This window comes from Hemiscyllium ocellatum, chromosome 21 (genome assembly GCF_020745735.1).
Source record: "Hemiscyllium ocellatum isolate sHemOce1 chromosome 21, sHemOce1.pat.X.cur, whole genome shotgun sequence".
Lineage (NCBI taxonomy): Eukaryota > Metazoa > Chordata > Chondrichthyes > Orectolobiformes > Hemiscylliidae > Hemiscyllium > Hemiscyllium ocellatum.
The window spans coordinates 60,700,176-60,723,638 of record NC_083421.1 but is presented as its reverse complement, the minus strand read 5'-3'; the positions used below and the strand labels follow the sequence as shown (position 1 = coordinate 60,723,638).

General features: G+C 50.6%; 1 protein-coding gene across 1 annotated transcript; it reads right to left on the bottom strand.

Moving 5' to 3' along the window:
• On the bottom strand, nt 1–19,044 carry LOC132825719 (alpha-1-acid glycoprotein-like). The gene is made up of 6 exons (XM_060841136.1): nt 18,739–19,044; nt 11,221–11,363; nt 7,004–7,074; nt 6,140–6,250; nt 3,769–3,872; nt 1–1,316 (listed from the first exon to the last, which is right to left on the bottom strand). Exons 1-6 carry the CDS (start codon nt 18,853–18,855, stop codon nt 1,278–1,280), a joined length of 585 nt encoding a protein of 194 aa, XP_060697119.1. The 5' UTR covers nt 18,856–19,044; the 3' UTR covers nt 1–1,277.
• Between the last annotated feature and the right edge of the window lie 4,419 nt (nt 19,045–23,463).

Here is a 23,463-nt window from a genome sequence, read left to right as displayed (position 1 = left end):
TTGGTGTTCATGTATCCTGGTGGCTAGTTTTCTGCATTAGTTTGTAAATAACATTACATTTCAGAAGCAAAATTAATGACATTTACAAATAAACATACCTTGCAAGGACTGTAACAAACACAACATTGGACAAACAGGCAGAAAACTAGCCACCAGGATACATGAACACCAACTAGCCACAAAATGTCATGACCCTCTCTCACTAGTATCCTCACAGACAGATGAGGAAGGACACCACTTCGACTGGGTCAACACATCCATCCGAGGACAAACCAAGGACATGCACGAGAATTCCTAGAAGCATGGCATTCCAACCGGAACTCTATCAATAAACACATTGACTTGGATCCCATTTACCACCCCTTGATAAAAATAACTGGAAATGACATCACCACAGGAAATGATATCACCAACCCAAGGAAACATAAACACATTAATAGAAAACAGGCCATACCACCGGTGCTTCACCAGAGGCTCACTGCTGATGTTACCTAGTGTGGTGATGAAACGTCTGAAACTGAACCTTCCATCTCAGTGAGCAAACCTACATCCAGAACCTCAACCTGAGCTATAAATCTTCTCAAAACTCGCTATCGGAAAGGAAGAGTAAAAGAGCAAAATGAGGTAGAGTGATGGAGAGGTAGACAGAGGGAATTTAAAATGATTTGGATTATTTCATGAGATTTGGGTGTCACTGGCTGGGCCCAGCATTTATTGCTCATCCCTAGTTGACCCTTGAGAAGGTGGGGGTAAGCTCCCTTCTTGAACCACTGCAGTCCACGTGCTGTAGGTTGACTCACAATGCCCTTAGGGAGGGAATTCCAGGATTTTGACCCAGTGACAGTGAAGGAACAGCATATATTTCCAAGTCAGGATGGTGAGTGGCTTGGAGGGGAACTTGCAGGCGGTGTTCCCATATATCTGCTGCCTTTGTCCTTCTAGATGGAAATGGTTGTGGGTTTGGAAGGTGCTGTGTGAGGAGCTTTGGTGAATTTCTGCAGTGCATCTTGTAGATAGTACACACTGCTGTTACTGAGCGTCGATGGTGGAGGGAGTGGGAGTGTTCCATGGGAAGCTGCAGACCCAGGGGAACATTCTGCGGTTGGCCATTAGCAAACAAGACTATTTTCTGGGAAAAACAGTTCAGAGAACTAACACTGAAATATTGCAAACAACTCTTTGCTCCTAGTTTCAAAACTTGGTTTTGGAAAAGCATTGCTAGACAGTGGGTTTTGCAAAGCTTGTGTTGACAAGAAGAGTCCATTTCTTCATTTCCGTTAGACCGCGTCCTCTGTACTTTGTGGGTCACACTCATCCTGAAGAGACAAATAAAAGTCATATTTAAGGTGGCAGGAATTTATTTCACCCTGATACACAAGGGTTCTAAAGACCTAATTCACCCCCTGTGCAACACCCCTCATCCAAATATTCCCAGGTTTTCAGCCAATGGCAGCTCAGCTCTCTGAGAGAAGAATCTGAAGGTGTAAAGAAAGATTTGCATTTGTATAGGGCTTTCCACAACATTAGGATGCCCTGCAGTGATTGGTGGCTGGTTACTGCGGTGGCGCAGGGAAATGCATCAGCTGATATGTGCACAGAAGATCCCACAGGTCGACTGCTGCCATGCATGATATGGAGGTGCCGGTATTGGGCTGGGGTGTACAAAGTTCAAACTCACACAACGCCAGGTTATAGTCCAACAGCTCCATTTGGAAGCACTAGCTTTTGGAATGCTGTTCTTTCATCAGGTAACTAGCTATAAATTCTGTGCCCTGTGATCCTGCCCCACCAGTAGCTGACGAAGAAGCAGCACTCCGAAAGCTAGTGCTTCCAAATAAACCTGTTGGACTATAACCTGGTGCTGTGTGAATTTGTTTTAACCACGTGTGAAGGTGTCATGGGTAAACCCTCAACAACTAACCCTTCGAATGTGTTTCAGTTGCCAAATGTTTCAGCGAAACACGGGAGAGGTAAGTGATGTGAAGCAATGAAACAGGTTTCTCATCTGTTAGTTAAATTTAACAACAGCGTGCGTGTGTGTGGCAACTTTTACATAATAAACTGTTCGCGAGGCACTTAGCAGGACAATTGCTGACACTGAGCCAGGGTGTTCTGACTCAGAAAGGAAGAGGTAAAAAGCAAAATGAGTTAGAGTGATGGAGAAGTAGAAAGAGGGAGTTTAAAATGATTTAGATTATTTCATAAGATGTGGGTATCACTGGCTGGGCCCAGCATTTACTGCCCATCCCTAGTTGCCCCTTGAGAAGGTGGGGGTAAGCTGCCTTCTTGAACCGCTGCAGTCTGTGTGCTGTGGGTTGACCCAGAATGCCCTTAGGGAGGGAATTCCAGGATTTTGATCCAGCGACAGTGAAGGAATGGTGATATATTTGCATGTCAGGATGGTGAGTGTCTTGGAGGGGTAGATGAAGGGGGTGGGGTTTCCATGTATCTACTGCCCTTGTCCTTCTAGATGGTACTCAATGGAGTTTAGAAGTGTGAGAGGACACCTTACTGAAAATATAAGATTCTTAGCAGTTTGACAGGAGAGAAGCGGAGAGGTTGTTTCCCCTTGTGGGGGAGCATAGTACCATCATCTCAGTGTAAGGGGTTGGTACATTTATGACAGAGATGAGGAGGAATTTCTTCCCACAGAGGGGAGTGAATCCATGGAATTCTTTACCCCAGAAGCTTGTTGAGTCTGGGTTGTTAAGAATATTCAAGGCTGAGACAGACAGATATTTAATCAGGAGAAGGTGAGGATTGTAGATGCTGGAGAGTCTGAGTTGAAAAGTGTGGCACTGGAAAAGTACAGCAGGCCAGGCAGCATCCGAGGAGCAGGAGAATCAACGTTTTGGGCATAAGCTCTTCATCAGGAATGTGGGGGCATCAAGGGTTTAGAGAAAAAGGCAGGAAAGTGGGTTGAGGACAATTAGATTAGACAAGGTTTCATTGAATGGCAGAGGAGACTCCCTGGACTGAATGGCCTACTCCTGCTCCTACGTTTTATGGTATATGTGATGATCATGGGTTCAGAAGATGCTGTCTAAGGAGCCTTGGTGAATTTCTATACTGTGTCATGTCAATGTTAAATGTTGTTGCCATGTGTTGAGCTTTAATGTGGAGGTGCTGAGGTTGGACAGAGGTGGGCAAGATCGGAGGTCACATGACACCAGGTTATAGTCCAACAGGTTTATTTGAAATCCTGAGCTTTCGGAGCGCTGTCACTTAACGAACCACTTCACCTGACTAGGGAGCAGTGCTCTTGAAAACTTGTGATTTCAAATAAACCTGTTGAACTATAACCTGGTGTGGTGTGATTTCTGACTCAGTTAAGTTTTAAGGCAGAGTGTGGGTGACACAACTGGGGCTGGGGAAGATACTGGGAGTGCAGGACAGCAGAGATCTTAAAGCATTGTGTGTTCGGAGGAGATCAAGGTGGTAGCGAGGGGCAGGGGGGCTGGGGGGAAGGACAGGTAAGGGTCTGAAAACAAGGCTGAGAATTTGAAAGTTGAGGGGTTGCCAGACGGGGAACCCTTTGAGGTCAGTAAGTGGGGGTGGGGAAGGGGTTTGGTGAGTGAACAGATCTTAGTGCGAGTGAGGAAACCAACAACACAGTGTTCCAGAGACTCCATTGCACTGACAGGACAACCAGGGAACAGTCAGATCACGAGGGACCAAAGATAAGGAGAGTTTCAGCCTTTCTCTGGACTTACATCATTCAAACTACATTCCACATATTTCTGAGGAAGATCAAGAAAGGAAGCTAACCTGTTTTCGAGGTGGAACCACAATCTTTTCTTTCTTCATTCCCACGCACAGAATCTGATCTTCAAAGATCTTACGCCCATTCTCCAGCCCATTTGGATTTCGACCTGTTTCAATCAGACACGAAATGGTTAAAGTCCACTCACTCCATTACCATCTTCTCATATACAGTGATCAACTCACACTCATCAAACCATTCGCAGCCAACTGTCAGAGTCAGCCCATCCGACAGTGCAGCACTGCCTCAGCACTGACCCTTTGACAGTGCAGCACTCCCTCAGCACTGATCCTCTGACAGTGCAGCACTACCTCAGCACTGACCGTCCGACAGTGCAGCGCACCCTCAGCACTGACCCTCCGACAGTGCAGCATTCCCTCAGCACTGACCCTCCGACAGTGCGGCACTCCCTCAGCACTGACCCTTCGACAGTGCGGCACTCCCTCAGCACTGACCCTCTGACAGTGCAGCACTCCCTTAGCACTGACCCTCCGACAGTGCGGCACATCCTCAGCACTGACACTCCCACAGTGCGGCACTCCCTCAGCACTGACCCTCTGACAGTGCAGCACTCCCTTAGCACTGACCCTCCGACAGTGCGGCGCTCCCTCAGCACTGACCCTCCGACAGTGCAGCACTCCCTCAGCACTGACCTTCCGACAGTGTGGCACACCCTCAGTAGTGACCCACCGACAGTGTGGCACTCCCTCAGCAGTGACCATCCGACAGTGCGGCACTCCTTCAGCACTGACCCTCCGACAGTGCAGCACTCCCTCAGTACTGATCCTCCGACAGTGCGGCACTCCCTCAGCACTGACCTTCTGACAGTGTGGCACTCCCTCAGCACTGACCCTCCAACACTATGGCACTCCCACAGCACTGACCCTCCGACAGTGCGGCGGTCCCTCAGCACTGACCCTCCGACAGTGCGGCGTTCTCTCAGCACTGACCCTCCGACAGTGCGGCGGTCCCTCAGTACTGACCCTCCGACACTGTGGCGCACCCTCAGCAGTGACCCACCGACAGTGTTGCACTCCCACAGCACTGACCCTCCGACAGTGCGGAGCACCCTCAGCACGGACCCTCCGACAGTGTGGCACTCCCACAGCACTGACCCTCTGACAGTGTAGTGCTCCCTCAGCACTCAACTTCCAACAGTGCAGCGCTCCCTCAGCACTGACCCTCTCACTGTGTGGTGCTCCCTCAGCACTGACCCTCCGACAGTGCAGCACTCCCTCAGCACTGAACCTTTGACAGTTCCCACTCCCTCAGCAGTGACCTTCCCACAATGCGGCATGCCCTCAGTAATGATCCTCTGACAGTGCAGCACTCCCTCAGCACTGACCCTTTGACAGTGCCCACTCCCTCAGCACTGACCCTCCGATAGTGCGGTGCTCTCTCAGCACTGACCCTCCGACAGTGCAGCGCTCTGTCAGCACTGACCCTTCGACAGTGCAGCACTCCCTCAGCACTGACCTTCCGACAGTGCGGCGCACCCTCAGTAGTGACCCACTGACAGTGTGGCACTCCCTCAGCACTGACCCTCCGACAATGCAGCACTCCCTCAGTGCTGATCCTCCGACAATGCGGCACTCCCTCAGCACTGACCCTCTGACAGTGCGGCACGCCCTCAGCACTGACCCTCCAACACTGTGGCACTCCCACAGCACTGACCCTCCGACAGTGCAGCACTCCCTCAGCACTGAACCTTTGACAGTTCCCACTCCCTCAGCAGTGACCTTCCCACAATGCGGCATGCCCTCAGTAATGATCCTCTGACAGTGCAGCACTCCCTCAGCACTGACCCTTTGACAGTGCCCACTCCCTCAGCACTGACCCTCCGATAGTGCGGTGCTCTCTCAGCACTGACCCTCCGACAGTGCAGCGCTCTGTCAGCACTGACCCTTCGACAGTGCAGCACTCCCTCAGCACTGACCTTCCGACAGTGCGGCGCACCCTCAGCAGTGACCCACTGACAGTGTGGCACTCCCTCAGCACTGACCCTCCGACAATGCAGCACTCCCTCAGTGCTGATCCTCCGACAATGCGGCACTCCCTCAGCACTGACCCTCTGACAGTGCGGCACGCCCTCAGCACTGACCCTCCAACACTGTGGCACTCCCACAGCACTGACCCTCCGACAGTGCGGAGCACCCTCAGCACGGACCCTCCGACAGTGTGGCACTCCCACAGCACTGACCCTCTGACAGTATAGTGCTCCCTCAGCACTGACTCTCCGACAGTGAGTACTCACCGTACAGTGATTCATGAAGAGGATTGGCAGTGAGTACTCACTGTACAGTGATTTAAGAAGGGATTGGCTGTGAGTATTCACTGTACAGTGATTCAGGAAGGGGATTGGCAGTGAGTACTCACCGTAGAGTGCGATTGTGTGGTACATTTTGCCTTGTCTCTTCTCTTGCGTGTGGGTAATCAGGCAATTTGGAATTTTTGTGTTGAGGACCCGGAATACCATGTATGGCCTCGCTGTGTGTGTAAGAGAGAGAGAGAAAGCAATCATGCTGTCTGCTTAATAGATAAATGCTTAAGGAGCAGGTCATCATAGAATTCTTAGTGTGGAAGCAGACCATTTGGCCCATCAAGTGCGCACTCACACTCACATCCCTACCCAGACAACCCATGCACCATATCACTCTGCATTTCCCATGGCCAACCCACCCTGACCTGCATATCTTTGGATTGTGGTAGGAAACCGGAGCACCTGGAGGAAACCCACGCAGACACAGGGAGAACATGCAAACTGCACACAAGACAGTCGCCTGAGGGAGAATCGATCCTGGGTCCCTGGTGCTGTGAGCCACCGTGCTAACCTGGGGTCAGAAGCTGACATTTGAGAATCTGTTGACACAGCCCCTTGACAACGCCCTCAGCGAGTCAGCCCCATCTCCCAACCCTCTCGTGTGTTAAAGCATCTCTCCTTCTCCTGCTCTCGTTCACCCCCGCAATAGACTCTTACCCCCACCACCTGCCTCTTGCTAGTTCATCGGGCTTCATCCAGTCTCTTTCCCCTCATGCGCCCCTCCACATTTGAAAGTCTAACACTCTCTGAGTGAACGTCCTACACTGGAAACACACCCACTGCAGCTCACCCCCACACCTTCATGGGGCAATTAGGGTCAGGCAGTAAGTGCTGGGCTCAACCAGCAATGCCAACACCCTGTGAGCAAATTAAATCAATCCATGATTTGTGTTTGTTTAATCCTGAAATCCAGTACTTACGTTCGCAGGTGAATTCCAGGCCGTTGTTGGATAAACGGTAAGCCTCCATCTCCGAAATACAGTTGTTTCCTCTAAGGTAAAGTAAGGTTGGAATTACTGTCAGCACAAACTCCCACACTCCCATCATTTTGGCGCCATTACCGCTAGATCAGGTTTTGCTGACAACATTCGATGGTCACAGCACAGATCACAGAATGCCTACAGTGTGGAAGCAGACCATTCAGCCAATCAGGTCCACACTGCCCCTTTGAAGAGCATCCCACCCAGACTCACCCTCTATCCTATCCCCACATTTCCCATGGCTAATCCACCCTACACTGCACATCCCTGGGCACTATGGGACAATTTCCCATGGCCAATCCACCCTAACCTGCACATTTTTGGACTGTGGGAGGAAACCCACACAGACATGGGGAGAATGTGCAAACTCCACACAGACAGTCGCCCGAGGCTGGAATCGAACCCAGAACCCTGGTGCTGTGAGGCAGCAGTGCTAACCACTGAGCCACAGTGCTGCCCAGATGGAGGACATTCGGCCTGCTGTGTTTGTGGTAGCTCTCTTTAGAGCAGCTATTTAACTTGTCTCCCTCTGTCATCCCATTGCCATCGACCTGCAAATCATTATACCCTCCTGAGCATATATCCCATTCCCTTCGGAAAGCAATGATTGAAGCTGCCTCTGCCCATTCCCTGATGGCTGAATCCAGATCCTAACCACTTACTGTGAAAGGAAGCATAAAGCCATACAGGCAGAAGAAGACCATTCTGCCCATCAGTCTACCCAGCCATTCAGTGGAATCTTGGCTAAAGTGATAACCATCAACTTGATTTTCCTGCCTTTCCCCATAACCTCTCCCCCATAACCTCTCCTGCATAACCTTTCCTCCTTAACCTCTCCCCATAACCTTTCCCCCATAAGCTCTCCCCCTAACCTCTACCCATAACCTCTCCCCCATAATCTCTCCCCCTAACCTCTACCCATAACCTCTCCCACATAATCTCTCTCCCATAATCCCTTCCTGATTAAAAATCTCGGCCTGGAATAGAGTTCACGACCCAGCCTTGACAGCCCTCTGTGATGAAGCATTCCCCAGATTCACTCCCCTTGGAGGGAAGACATTCCTCCTCTGTCTCTGCCACCTCCTTACCATGAGATGATGCCCTCTGGCCCTCGAGGGGAAACAGCTCCACCCCATCTACTCTGCTTCGCACCTTGTGGGTGTCAATAAAGGCGCTCTCAATTCTCCATATTCTAATTCACACAATCCCAAACTACTCACCCCCCTCCTCATAAGACGGCCCCTGGGATCAGGCTGGGTGAAGCTTACCTGAACTGCCTCCATCTTTCTTTCGATAACTAGATCACAACATTCCAGCTACGGCCTGAATAGTTCCTTGTCTAGTTTTGACAAAATCTCCCGACTTTTATATTCCTTTCTATTGGAATTGAAGGCCAATAATCTACTTGCCTTCCCTATTTTCCGCTGAGCTCGGATATTCCCTCTTTGCAATTCAGGGATGGCAACTCCCGACTCCCTCTGATCCCTAGCTACTCGGGTCACTGCTGCTCCTTTTGCCAGTCACCTCCAGTCTCTGACCCCTGCTTCCCAATCTCCTGTTACCAGGAAAGTTTCTCCCTCTCTCCTCTGATTGAACACCTCAATCAGACCTCCAGACAAACCTTCTACAGTAAATCCATCCCCACCCTGTGCAGTATCTCTGATGGCTGGAGCCTGGTTCTCATTAATCTTTCTTGTGCCCTCTCTTGTGTCTTCAATATCCTTCCTAAAGGGCAATGCCAAGAATTGCCCACGGCATGGTTGAGGCCAAGCCTGTGTTTTTAAGCGTTCTTCTCCTTTTCTTCTGATGGATTTTATCTGACAACCTGATCAAGCAGCGTTCCAAAAGAAGACGCAAATTCATAAACCCGCCCTAAGGTCTGAGTTATCCAGGTAACTCTTCAGGACCCTGAAACAACTGGTTTATCAGACCATTAGCTCTAGGAGCACAATTAGGCCAATCGGCCCATCAAGTCTGTTCCACCATTTGAACATGGCTGATATATTTCTCCATCCCATTCCCCTGCCTTCTCCCCATAACCCCTGAGCCCCTTACTCATCCAGAACCTATCTATCTCTGTCTAAAACCTACTCAATGACATCACCTTCTCTGCCTTCTGTGGCAACACTTTCCACAAATTCCCCACCCTCTGGCTAAAGAAACTCCCCCTCATCTCAGTTCTAAAGGGTCATCCCTTCACTCTGAGGCTATGCCCTCGTGTCTTAGTCTCTCCTACTCATGGAAACATCTTCTCCATGTCCACTCTATCCAGGCTTCTCAGTATTCTTTAGGTTTCAACTGGATTCTCACTGCACCCCCCCATTCCTTCTAAACTCCAGAGAGTACAGACCCAGTGTCCACAACCGCTCCTCAAATGACAAGCCCTTCATCCCTGGGATCATTGTTGTAAACCTCCTCTGGACCCCCTCCAATGTCAGCACATCCTTCCTTAGATACAGGGCCCAAAACTGCTCACAATATTACCATTGAGTAGTACATCACGACTATATGACAAACCCTTTTGCTGATTCTTGACTCTTGAGCAGAGAGAGTTGAGGAAATGTTGAGTAGGACCATTGGGAATGTTCTGGATAGGGGGGATTGTTTCCGCTGGTGGGAGGTCAGGCACTAGACAGAACACGTCAGGTGGTTGATAAAAAAGAGCAGAACTTTCCTTCCCGTGGTTTCAGAAGTGATCAGATCAGATCGATGACTGAAGAGGAGAAACAACGATGTTTTCAGGGAAGGGACATGAGTGTGGGAACTAATCGGAATGGTCTCTTTCTGCTCAGTGTGATTCTCCTGGAGAAAGCATTTGTTGGGTTTGCACACAACATGACTCAGAGTTCTCTGAATTCATCTCTCCATCTGACTCAAACCCTATAGTGAATGTTTCATACACGCGCCATTCTGTTAACATCACTGAGTCAGTCATTGAGCCTCTCCCTCTGGGCTTATGGGTTCAAACCCCAACTCAACTGCTGATGAAAACTAGATTAATAAATCTGGAACTGAAGGCTAGACTTAATGTTGAACCAGGGACCACCCTGTATTATTGTAAAAACCTATTTGGTTCAGTCATGTCCTGATTGAGGATCACAAGGTATACATGGTTTGATTACACAGGGTATTGGTGAGACTGCACCTGGAGTATTGTGCGGAGTTTTGGTCCCCTTATTTGAGGAAAGATGGAGACAGTTCAGAGGAGGTTCACTAGATTGATTCCAGAGATGTGGGGTTTGTTGTATGAAGAGAGATTAAAGAGATTCAGCCTACAGTCTGGCATGAAGAAGAATGAGGGGAGATCAAATTGAGGCATTCAAGATGATAAAAGGTATGGATAAGATAGATATGGAGCAGATGCTTCCTCTTGTAGGACATTCTAGGACGAGAGATCACAATCTTAGGACAAGGGGTAGCAAATTTAAAACAGAATTGAGGAGAGACTACTTCCCCCAAAGAGTTGTGAATCTATGGAATTCGCTACCTCAAAATGCGGTGGATGCTGGGACAGTGAGTAAATTTAAGGAGGAGTTTGACTGATGTTTAATTGGTAATGGGTTGAAGGGGTATGGGGAGAAGGCAGGAAAATGGGAGTGAGGAGCATATCAGCCATGATCGAATGGCAGAGCAGACTCGATGGGCCGAATGGCCCAATTCTGCTCAGTCCAACCTTCCAGCTCAGCACCATCCTCATGGCCTGTCCTACCTGCCAATCTTCCTTACCACCTATCTGCTCCACCCTCCTCTCTGACCTATCACCTTTAGTCCCACCCCCATCCACCTACTGTACTCTTTGCTACCTTTTCCCCACCCCAACCCCACCTCCCATTTATCCCTCCACCCTGGAGGCTCCCTGCCTTCATTCCTGATGAAGGGATTTTGCAGGAAATGTCGATTATCCAGCTGTTTGGATGCTGCCTGACCGGCTGTGCTTTTCCAGCACCATTCTAATCCAGACTCCTGTATCTTATGAACTTATATTTGAATGGTGGAGCAGACCTTGAAGCGCTGAATGGCCTACGCTTTGTTTCTTAGCATTGCTCAATGGGTTGAATGGCCTCCTCCTGTTCCTGCTGACTTGTAGATCTCAGTCCCTCCAGCAGCAATGAGAAACCAAACCACTGTCAAAGGAGGGGAATATAAAATGGTCTTACATTCTCATGTAGCCTTTTATCAACGTTTTGTTCATTTGGACAACGGGGCTGATCAGGATAAAGGTGTTGTCCACTTGACCGAATTCCTGGCGGTATGGCTCATACTGGGTTGCCCAGCGGAGGAGGTACCACTTTCCTGTGAACTGTCAGTAATGAAGAGGGATAAGAAGGAACGTTACGTGGGGAAGATACCTCAGTGTTTCCCTTCAAGAACACACAGGGCGTGTCGCACAGAAAAGTGGAAAGGTTACGATTCCACTAAACAAAATCCTCACAGTGGGGAAGCGGACCGTTTGGCTCATCAAGTCATCACTGACCATTGAGGCTCAGTGGTTAGCACTGCTGCCTCACAGCGCCAGGGACCCAGGTTCAATCCCAGCCTCGGGTGACTGCCAGTGTGGAGTATGCACATCCTCCCCGTGTCTGTGTGGGTTTCCTCTGGGTACTCCGGTTTCCTCCCACAGTCCAAAGACATGCAGGTTAGGGTGGATTGGCAATGGGAAATTGTCCATAGTATTCAGGGACGTATAGGCTAGGTGCATTAGTCAGGGGAAATGTAAAGTAATAGGGTTGGGGACTGGGTCACTCTTTGGAGGGCCAGTGTGGATTTATTGGGCCGAATGGCCTGTTTCCACACTGTAGGGATTCTCTGCCCCTTACCCTGTAACCCACACTCCCCATGGCTAACCCACCCTGCACATTTCTGGACACTATGGGGCAATCTTTTCATGGCTAATCCACCCAAACTTGCACACCTTTGGACTGTGGGAGGAAACGCCCCACAGACACGGGGAGAATGTGCAAACTCCACACAGACAGTCACCCGAGGCTGGAATCAGACCTGGGTCCCTGGCACTGGGAGGCAGCGGCGCTAACCACTGAGTCACTGTGCCGTCCCGAAGTTGCAAGTTTCACTCGAGTCAGGTAGCAGCTGAACCTGATCCGTTATCCATTGCACCACTGTTCCCTGCCCTACAGAGTGTAGGTGAGACCACACCTAGAGTACAGTGGAGTTAATTGGTCTCCTTACCTAAGGGAGCAAGGATAAATGTATTTGGAGCTGCAAATGTGTTGCTGGTCAAAGCACAGCAGGTTAGGCAGCATCTCAGGAATAGAGAATTCGACGTTTCGAGCATAAGCCCTTCATCAGAAATGTATTTGGAAGCAGGTCAGAGACCGAGTACACAGGCTGAAGCCTGAATGAGTTGGATGTGTAATGAGGAAAGGTTGGACACATTTGGTTTATACCCACCTGGGTTTGGGAGAGTGAGAGATGACGCATACAGCATTGAAGGGGATTGACAGTGTGGACATGGAGAGGATACTTCCTTCAATGGGACAATATTGGAACCTCTACCTAAATATACAAGGTTACCCCGAGAGACAGAGATGGGGTAAAATATTTCTCCCAACTTTGAAACTCTTCCTGAAGAGAGTATTTGAATATTTTTAAGTGATACAATGTAGAGGAGGCCATTCAGCCTCCTGAGTCTGTACTGTCAAAGCTAACCTTACACTTTGTGGCACGAGACCCAAAGCCTTGAATATCATGATGTAGCGCATGCTCATCCAATCATTTTATAAAGATTGTGAGGCTTCCTGCTTCAACTCCCCTCCCAGGTGGCACAGTCCATACACTCACACAGTCCATACACTCACACAGTCCATACACTCACACAGTCATAGAGATGTACAGCACAGAAACAGACCCTTCGGTCCAACCCATCCATGCCGACCAGATATCTGTGGCTGGTGGAGGATCAGTGGAGGTAACCAAATGGAGCCCATCTGGGTCACTAATGTCCTTTCGGAAAGGAGGCTGCCATCCTTACCTGGTCTGGCCTACATGTGACTCCAGACTCACAACAATGTGGTTGACTCCTAACTGCCCTCTGGGCAATTAGGGATGGGTACTAAATGCTGGCCCAGTCAGCGAATAAAGGAGGTTGCTGCCCTCCCAACAGCTCGTATTGTTCAATACTCCCCGTGACATAGTACTGAGTCACACAGCACAGCACAGGAAGATCCCAGGCTGGTGTCGTCTTCACTGAACTTAGGTGGGGCATTTCAATTAGCACATGCCTCTGGGCCGGGTGGTAAAGTGGTAAAGGAACCAAAGCTGTCTGCTGTCAAATGTGCACTAACGTCCCCCGACCATCGAGTGGTTGTTGGATCAACTTGCTCTCGGATTAGGGCCTTGTCCACCCCGATTGGTCCTCAGCCAAGTGGTCACTGCAAACTGAGGAGGGTGGGTGGAGGGGGATTTTGGCCATATCAATGTGGGACATGAGTCACTTAGCCATCTGGAAACAGGTAAAGGCTTCGGGCCTAACTCCAACAAAGGGAGGAATGTTTGAGTGCTCTGGGTCTGTACTCGATGGAGATTTGAAGGATGAGGGGGATCTGATTGAAATTAACAGAATACTGAGAGGCCTGGACAGAGTGGATGTTGGGAAAATGGGAGGGCACAGCCTTAGAGTAAAGGGAAGACCTTTTAGAATGGAGATGAGGAGGAACTCCTTCAGCCAGAGAGTGTGGAATCTGTGGGATTCATTGCCACAGAAGGCTGTGGAGGCCAGGTCAGTGAGTATATTTAAAACAGAAATAGATAAGTTCTTGATTGTAAGAGGGATCAAACATTATGACAAGAAAGTGGAAGAATGAGGGTGAAGAATCAATCAGCCATGATTAAATAGTGGACCAGACAGATTGGGCCAAATGGCCTAATTTCTGCTCCTATGTCTAATGTCCTGATGGAGTGAGTCAACCAATTCGGAATTTACAGCAAGCTGAGGAATTTATGGTCACCTTTGAACTCTCCGATGATTAATCCAGGTGTGTTTGTGGGGGGTTGGGTGAGGGCAGGATTTGGACTGAGTTTGGAAATAACTCGCAGCCAAGTAACCTGCCATCGACTGTCTGAACAGTACAAGGCCACTCAGCTCCTTGAATCTGTCCCATGTGAGGGTGAGGGGGGGGTTTAACAACTCTCACTGTGTTCACCAGAGGGAAAGGCAGTCCGTTTTGGAGATGGGTTGGGGGCTAAACAAAGTCAGGTGTCATCAATCTGACATTGTTCATGGTCTGCTGGCACCACCTGCTGGTGGAAACGAGCAGAGCACCTGGAATGATGGACAGTGATTCTGAGAATCTTTCCCAATGTGACACTCCCCCCTTATCTATGCTTGAACGTTGTCATAGTCACTCAGTGAATTCTGAGAGAGCAGGGGGCTGTTAGAGAGTGAAGGCTGTGTGTGAGGGTGACCCTAACCCTAACCCGAATTCTTACTCTAACCCTAACCCTAACCCTAGCCATGACCCTAACCCTAACACTAGCAATAGTCATAACCTAACCCTAATCCTAACCCTAACCCTAACCGTAACCTGAACCTGACCCTAACCCTGACCCTAACCTAACCCTGAACCTAACCCTAACCTTAACACTAACCCTAACCCTGACTCTCATCCTAACCCTGACCCTAACCCTAATGCTAACCCTGATCCTGACTCTAACCCTGACCCTAATCCTAACCCTAACCCTGACCCTAACCCTGACTCTAACCCTGACTCTGACTCTAACCCTGACCCTAACCCTAACCCTGACCCTAGCCCTAACCCTGACTCTAATCTTAAGCAAAACCCTAAACCTGACCCTAACCCTGTCTCTGACCCTAACGCTGACTCTGACACTACCTCTAACCCTGAGTGGGGTGGGGGTGGGGTGGGGGAGAGGTGGGGGTGGGGTGGGGTTGGGGTATGGAGGTGAAGGCCTGTAGAGAATCTGTGGAGATGATGCTGAGAGAGAGAGGAAGGATGGTCAAACAAAGGGATTGCTGATGACAAGCCGAGAGGGAGATAAACACTGAGTGGGGTGTTGACGAGAACAGTTCTGAGGAAGGGTTACTGGGCCTGAAACATTGACACTGTTTCTGTCTCCACAGATGCTGCCAGACCTGCTGAGTTTCTCCAGCAATTTCTGCTTTTACTTGAGAAGTTTAAATTGGTATTCTTTGCCTTTTCTTTATTTATTCCTTAATATCTTTAATCTTTATTTTATTTTAATATTTTAGAGAACTGGCGTCAAAATCCACTTTGGAGCAAATATTTAATTCGATAAAATGTCTGGAATTAGAAGCTAGTCTCACGGAAACCACACAACTGTCCCAAATAGTCCATCAGGCGTTTAGTATTGCTGATAAATGACTCATTTTTGGTGGAACTTTGCGACTTGCACTCTTCAGGACAATTTGCAAGAATACCTATTCAAGGGGAAAGTTTGCATTCTGTCTCCAGCCTCCTCAACCCCAGGTGGGGGCTTTACCCTCAGGGTCACCACTTCTCAGGTGGGAGGAGAGTCCTTTATAGTAACCTCAGCCAGTGCAGGAACTGAACTGGGCTCACCTCCTCTCAGCATTGGCGCTGTCATGCCTCTTTGGAATCTAGTATACTTCAATCCAGTCACCTCTCCTCCTTCTTCAATGAGTACAGGCCCAAACTGTTCAATGTTTGCTCATAAACAAATCTCTTCACCCAGGGACCAGCTGTGTGAGCTCAGAAGTCATTAAGTATCTATTCATCAAGTAAGGAAGACAGATTCCAACACAATAGCCTAGGTGAGGTCCCATCAGCTTTGGGGTGGCACAGTGGCTCAGTGGTTAGCACCACTGCCTCAGAACACTAGGGACCCGGGTTCAATTCCACCCTCGGGTGACTGTCTCTGTGGACTTTGCACATTCTCCCTGTGTCTCCCTCTGGGTGCTCTGGTTTCCTCCCATGACCCAGAGATGTACAGGTTAGAGTGGATTCCCCATGGGAGAGGTGGGGGGGGGGGGTGCTTGATCTGGGTGGGAGGGCCATTATGCCTGGCTTTTGGGGATCCTCGGAATTTTTTTTTTGCAACATGACTTCTGTACCTTCACTTCAATCCCTTCCTCACGTTCTACTGGAACATCCCAATGATTGGCTGTAGGTGCACTCTAACCTTTTGTGACTCATGTACAAAGACACCCAGATCCCTCTGCACTTTAGCTTTGGGGCTAAAGGGCTCAAAGTGTTTGGAGTAAGTTTCAGGGGCAGGACGTTGAGTTTGAGGATCAGCCGTGATCATATTGAATGGCGGAGCAGGTTGGAAGGGCTGAATGGCCCCGTTCCCAATGTTTGGGTGTAACATTCCACTGCCTCCTGACATAAACATCAGTTACACAGCTTGTCTACTCTTCTTAAAAATGTGGACAACCTCACAAATTCCCACAATGTACCCCATCACCCAGTTACTGCCCACTCACTTCACCAATCAATATTCCCTCGATATTCCTTCATCGTCTCTTTGTAGCCTCCCCACAGCTCACTTTGCTTCACGTCTTTGTACAGACAACAAATCAGGTGAGAATACAGTGACTGCCCTCACCCACATCATTGCTATCGCTGGGGCATTACTGAGGCCTGAGAACGGAGATCTGCAACGCTCCGATAATGACTGCTTGCAAAAATGAGAATTGCCCAATCAACAAAAACTGAAATATGCTGGGAGCACTCAGCAGGTCTGGGAGCTGGAGAGGAATCAGACAGCCTTCCTCATAACTGATGGTTCAAGGAAAAAAAATTGGATTTGTGCAGAAGACTGGGTTTGGAGGGGGAAAGGAGTAAGGAGTGAACAATCAGTGGGGATAGAGGCAAAACAGGGAGAATTTGGACAAAGGAGCAGGTAACGGTCTGGATGGGAGGGGAATTGGCTGTTAATGGAGACTGCGAGGAGCTGACAATGGGCTGTGTGTAATGGCAGCCCATGTGATAACAAGGCTTGGTCTGTGGGGTTGGGGTAAGGACATGGTAGAAGATCTCACAAGCCCCAAAATTGTTGAACTCGATATTGAGTCCAGAGACAGCAGAGTTTCCAAGCAGGAAATGAGGTGCTGTTTTTCCAGTTTGTGCTGAGCTTCACTGGAACACTGGAGCAAGCCTGAGACATAGAGATGTTGGCTGGGAACAGGGTGTTGTGTTAAAGTGGCAGGCAACTGAAAGCTCAGTGTCATTTTTATGGGCAGAACGTAGGTTTCCCCAAAGCAGAGGAGACCACATTGTGGTAAGCAAGTGCAGTAGACTAGATTGTGAGAAGTGCAGGTAAAGTGCTGCTTCATCTGGAAGGTATGTTTGGGCCCTTGGATATTGAGGAGGTAAATGGACAAGTATAATACCTTCAGTGGGGCCACCATGAGGGTGGGGAGATGGGGGGATGTTGGGACTGAAGGAGGAGAGGATTGGGGTGAATAGTCCCTGTGGAAGGCGGACAAGGGAGGGGAGGGAATGTGTGGGTCTGGTGGTGGCATCTCCCTAGAGATGATAGAAATGGTGGCTACTGATCCTCAGGATGTGGCTGCTGGTGAGATGAGAGATCGGAGGGTCAGTGCTGAGGGAACGCCACACTGTCAGAGGGTCAGTGCTGAGGGAGTGGTACACTGTTGGAGGGTCATTGCTGAGGCAACGCCACACTGTCGGAGGGTCAGTGCTGAGGGAGTGCTGCACTGTTAGAGGGTCAGTGCTGAGGGAGTGGTACACTGTCGGAGGGTCAGTGCTGAGGGAGTGCTGCACTGTCGGAGGGTCAGTGCTGAGGGAGTGGTACACTGTCGGAGGGTCAGTGCTGAGGGAGTGCTGCACTATTGGAGGGTCAGTGCTGAGGGAGTGCTGCACTGTCGGAGGGTCAGTGCTGAGGGAGCGGTACACTGTCAGAGGGTCAGTGCTGAGGGAGCGGCACACTGTCGGAGAGTCAGTGCTGAGGGAGTACCACACTGTCGGAGAGTCAGTGCTGAGGGAGTGCCGCACTGTCGGAGGGTCAGTGCTGAGGAAGCGCCGCATTGTCGGAGGGTCAGTGCTGAGGGAGTGGGCACTGTCGGAGGATCAGTGCTGAATGAGTGCCACACTGTCGGAGGGTCAGTGCTGAGGGAGTGCCGCACTGTTGGAAGGTCAGTGCTGAGGGAGTGCTGCACTGTCGAAGGGTCAGTGCTGAGGGAGTGCCGCACTGCCAGAGGGTCAGTGCTGAGGGAGTGCCGCACTGTCGAAGGGTCAGTGCTGAGGGAGTGCTGCACTGTCGAAGGGTCAGTGCTGAGGGAGTGCCGCACTGTCAGAGGGTCAGTGCTGGGGGAGTGGGCACTGTCGGAGGGTCAGCACTGATCAATGTGACACTGCCTGCAGGATCCCACTGAACCTTTCCTGGGTCTTGGTGTGAAGCCCGTGGTTCGGATGAACCGGTTATCACTCCGAAAGTGAATCGTTTTCTAGATTCTCACATTGTTGCCTGTGGGATCTTGCTGTGCCCAGCCCAGCAGCTGCATTACCTGCACTCCCAAACCTCACTCGCCACCCTTCAGAAAACAGCTCATTGGCTGCAAACCCAAAGTCTTGTGGAGAGGGAATGAGGTGTCCCAAGGCAGTGAGAGGGTGCTATGTGAATGCAGGTCTGCCCCTTTCTCCTCAGATGAAAGCTGCGGGGTACCAGTGTGCCCTGTGCCCTCTCCCACTTACCGTGGGGCTTGTCAGCTCAATCTTTCTGGGTTTCAGCATCTTGCAGGTCTGTGGTGGGGCACAGAACGATCCCACTAGACTGGCTGCGAGGATGATCAACGTGGGGTAGACCGACATTTCTGCTCCTGGATTTGCTTTTGTTGACTGCTGTTGTTGTTGTAGGAGTCAGGAGTCGGGAGCAGAGGGAGTATTTATAGAGAAAGTTCCTGCTCACTGCCGACGAAGCACTGACGGTGTTTCTGGTAAATGACAGGATGGGTCTTTCCTGCCGAGATGTGGGGAAATCTTGTTGAATATGTACCATAACCAATTGCAACACTCACAGACACACAGTCACCAAAAACAACAACATAGCAGACTGGGAAAGTTTCATCCTGAGCGATTACATGATGTTCTGAGCAGCTCTGGGAACTGACTGTACCGTGTCCTTGGGTCTGGCCTTAAACAGTTACACACTCACACACCTCACTACAAACCCCCCACTGCAGCACTGAGGGAGTGCCGCACTGTCAGAGGGTCAGTGCTGAGGGAGTCCCGCACTGTCAGAGGGTCAGTGCTGAGGGAGTCCCGCACTGTCAGAGGGTCAGTGCTGAGGGAGTCCCGCACTGTCAGAGGGTCAGTACCGAGGGAGTGCCGCACTGTCAGAGGGTCAGTGCTGAGGGAGTGGGCACTGTCGGAGGGTCAGCACTGAGGGAGTGGGCGCTGTTGGAGGGTCAGTGCTGAGGGAGTGCTGTACTGTCAGAGGGTCAGTGCTGAGGGAGTGGGCACTGTTGGAGGGTCAGTGCTAAGGGAATGGGCACTATGGAAGGGTCAGTGCTGAGAGAGTGGGCACTGTCAAAGGGTCAGTGCTGAGGGAGTGTCGTACTGTCAGAGGTCAGTGCTGAGGGAGTACCGCACTGTCGGAGGGTCAATGCTGAGGGAGTGTCGCACTGTCGGAGGGTCAGTGCTGAGGGAGCGCCGCACTGTCAGAGGGTCAGTGCTGAGGGAGTGCCTTCGTTTAGTGACCCGAATGGGTTTTTATGACAATTAGCAGTGATTTCACAGTCACCAGTGCATGCCATTGTCAGTTCTTTCTTTAATAACTGGATTTAGCCCGCACTAGCTGCTTATAGGGGAGCTGAACCAAGTTCCTGGAGCATTCAGCCAAGCCTCTGGATTATCGCTTCATGACATTTGCACATTATTATGGTTTTGTATATGATCCCTCACAGTGTGCCAGTGATTAGCCCCGGATGGAGACATAAATGAGTGGGGGGTTGCCAGTGCTGAGTCTGTAGCCAGTTCTGGATGTAGTGTAGCGAGTTCCGGGTGTGCAGCCAGTGCTGGGTGTGTAGCCAGCGCTGAGTGTGTAGCCAGTGCTGGGTGTGTAGCCAGTGCTGGGTGTGTAGCCAGTGCTGAGTGCGTAGCCAGTGCCAGATGCGTAGCTAGTGCTAAGTGTGTAGCCAGTGCTGAGTGAGTAGCCAGTGCTGGATGTGTAGCCAGTGCCTGTAGCCAATGTTGCGTGTGTAGCCAGTGCCGGGTGTGTAGCCCGTGCTGAGTGTGTAGCCAGTGCTGGGTGTATAGCCAGTGCTGAGTGTGTAGCCAGTGCTGGGTGTATAGCCAGTGCTGAGTGTGTAGCCAGTGCTGGGTGTATAGCCACTGCTGAGTGTGTAGCCAGTGCGGGGTGTATAGCCAGTGCTGAGTGTGTAGCCAGTACCAGGTGTGTAGCCAGTGCCTGTAGCCAATGTTGAGTGTGCAGCCAGTGCCGGGTGTGTTGCCAGTGCCAGGTGTGTTGTTGGTGCCGGGTATGTAGCCAGTGCCGGGCGTGTAGCCAGTGCCAGGTGTGTTGCCAGTGCCGGGTATATAGCCAGTGCCGGGTGTGTTGCCAGTGCCAGGTGTGTTGCCGGTGCCAGGTATATAGCCAGTGCCGGATGTTTAGCCAGTGCTGAGTGAGTAGCCAGAGTTGAAATCAGAGTGTGGTGCTGGAAAAGCACAGCAGGTCAGGCAGCATCCAAGGACCAGGAGAATCAACGTTTCGGCCAAAAGCCCTTCATCAGGAATGGAGGCAGGGAGCCTCCAGGGTGGAGAGATAATGGGGGTGGGGGGGGGGGGGGGGGGTGGGACTGGGGAGACGGTGGCAAAGAGTACAATAGATGGATGGAGGTGGGGATGGGGGTGACAGGTCAGAGAGGAGGGTGGAGAGGATAGGTGGGGGTGAGAGGGAAGATTGGGAGGTAGGACAGGTCATGAGGATGGTGCTGAGCTGGAAGGTTGGAACTGGGGTAATGTGGGGGGGAAGGGAAATGAGGAAACTGGTGAAGTCCACATTAATGCCCTGGGGTTGAAGTGTTCCGAGGCAGAAGATGAGGTTCTTTCTCCAGGCATTGGGTGGTGAGGGAGCGGCGATGGAGGAGGCCCAGGCAGAGTGGGAGGGGGAGTTGAAATGTTGGGCCACGGGGCGATGGGGTTGATTGGTGTAGCCAGTACTGGTTATGTCACCAGTGCTGGGTCTGTAGCCAGTGCCCGGGTGTGTAGCCAGTGCTGAGTGTGTAGCCAGCGCCGGGTGTGTAGCCAGTGCTGAGTGTGTAGCCAGTGCCGGGTGTGTAGCCAGTGCTGAGTGTGTAGCCAGTGCCAGGTGTGTAGCCAGTGCTGAGTGTGTAGCCAGGGCCGAGTGTGTAGTCAGTGCTGGGTGTGTAGCCAGTACTGGTTATCTAGTCATTGCCAGGTGTGTAGCCAGTGCCAAGTGTCTAGTCAGTGCTGGGTGCGTAGCCAGTACTGGGTGTCTAGTCAGTGCCGGGTGTGTAGCCAGTGCCAGGTGTGTAGCTAGTGCTGGGTGTGTAGCCAATGCTAAGTGCGTAGCCAGTGCTGGGTGTGTAGCCAGTGCTGGGTGTCTAGTCAGTGCTGGGTGTCTAGTCAGTGCCGGGTGTGTAGCCAGTGCTGGGTGTCTAGTCAGTGCTGGGTGTGTAGCCAGTGCCAGGTGTGTAGCCAGTGCCAGGTGAGTAGTCAGTGCTGGGTGTGTAGCCAGTGCTGGGTGTCTAGTCAGTGCTGGGTGTCTAGCCAGTGCTGGGTGTGTAGCCAGTGCTGGGTGTCTAGCCAGTGCTGGGTGTGTAGCCAGTGCTGGGTGTCTAGTCAGTGCTGGGTGTGTAGCCAGTGCCGGGTGTGTAGCCAGTGCCAGGAGTGTAGCCAGTGCTGGGTGTGTAGCCAGTGCCAGGAGTGTAGCCAGTGCTGGGTGTGTAGCCAGTGCTGCATGTGTAGTCAGTACTGGGTATGTTGCCAGTGCTGTGTGTGTAGCCAGTGCTGAGTGTGTAGCCACTGCTGGGTGTGTAGCCAGTGTCCGGAGTGTAGCCAGTGCTGAAGTGTGTAGCCAGTGCTGCGTGTTTAGTCAGTGCTGGGTGTGTAGCCAGTGTCCGGAGTGTAGCCAGTGCTGAGTGTGTAGCCAGTGCTGAGTGGCCTAACCAATGTCCTGTACAGCCGCAACATGACCTCCCAGCTCCTGTACTCAATACTCTGACCAATTAAGGAAAGCATACCAAACGCTGCCTTCACTATCCTATCCACCAGCGACTCCACTTTCAAGGAGCTATGAAACTGCACTCCAAGGTCTCTTTGTTCAGCAACACTTCCTAGGACCTTACCATTAAGTATATAAGTCCTGCTAAGATTTGCTTTCCCAAAATGCAGCACTTCGCATTTATCTAAATTAAACTCCATCTGCCACTTCTCAGCCCATTGGCCCATCTGGTCAAGATCCTGTTGTAATCTGAGGTAACCTTCTTCGCTGTCCACTACACCTCCGATTTTGGTGTCATCTGCAAACTTACTAACTGTACCTCTTGTGGCACTCCACTGGTCAATGGCCTCCAGTCTGAAAAATAACCCTCCACCACCTCCCTCTGTCTTCTATCTTCGAGCCAGTTCTGTATCCAAATGGCTAGTTCTCCCTATATTCTGTGAGATCCAACCTTGCTAACCAGTCTCCCATGGGGAATCTTGTTGGACATCTTACTGAAGTCCATATAGATCACATCTACCACTCTGCCCTCATCAATCCTCTTTGTTACTTCCTCAAAAACCTCAATCAAGTTTGTGAGACATGATTTCCCACGGACAAAGCCATGTTGACTATCCCGAATCAGTCCTTGCCTTTCCAAATACATGTACATCCTGTCTCTCAGGACTCCCTCCAACAACTTGCCCACCACCAACGTCAGGCTCACTGGTCTATAGTTCCCTGGCTTGTCCTTACCACCCTTCTTAAACAGTGGCACCACGTTAGCTAACCTTCAATCTTCCGGCACCTCACCTGTAACTATCGATGATACCAATATCTCAGCAAGGGCCCCAACAATCACTTCCCTAGCTTCTCACAGAGATCTAGGGTACACCTGATCAGGTCCTAGGGATTTATCCACCTTCATGCGTTTCAAGACATCCAGCTGCAAGACGTCACCATCTATTTCCCTACAATCTATATCTTCCATATCCTTTTCCACAGTAAATACTGATGCACAATACTCGTTTAATATCTCCCCCATTTTCTGCAGCTCCATGCAAAGGCCACCTTGCTGATCTTTGAGGGGCCCTATTCTCTCCCTAGTTACCCTTTTGTCCTTGATATATTTGTAAAGACTCTTAGGATTCTCCTTAATTCTATTTGCCAAAGCTATTTCATGTCCCCTTTCTGCCCTCCTGATATCCCTCTTCAGTATACGCCTACTGCCTTTATACTCTTCTAAGGATTCACTC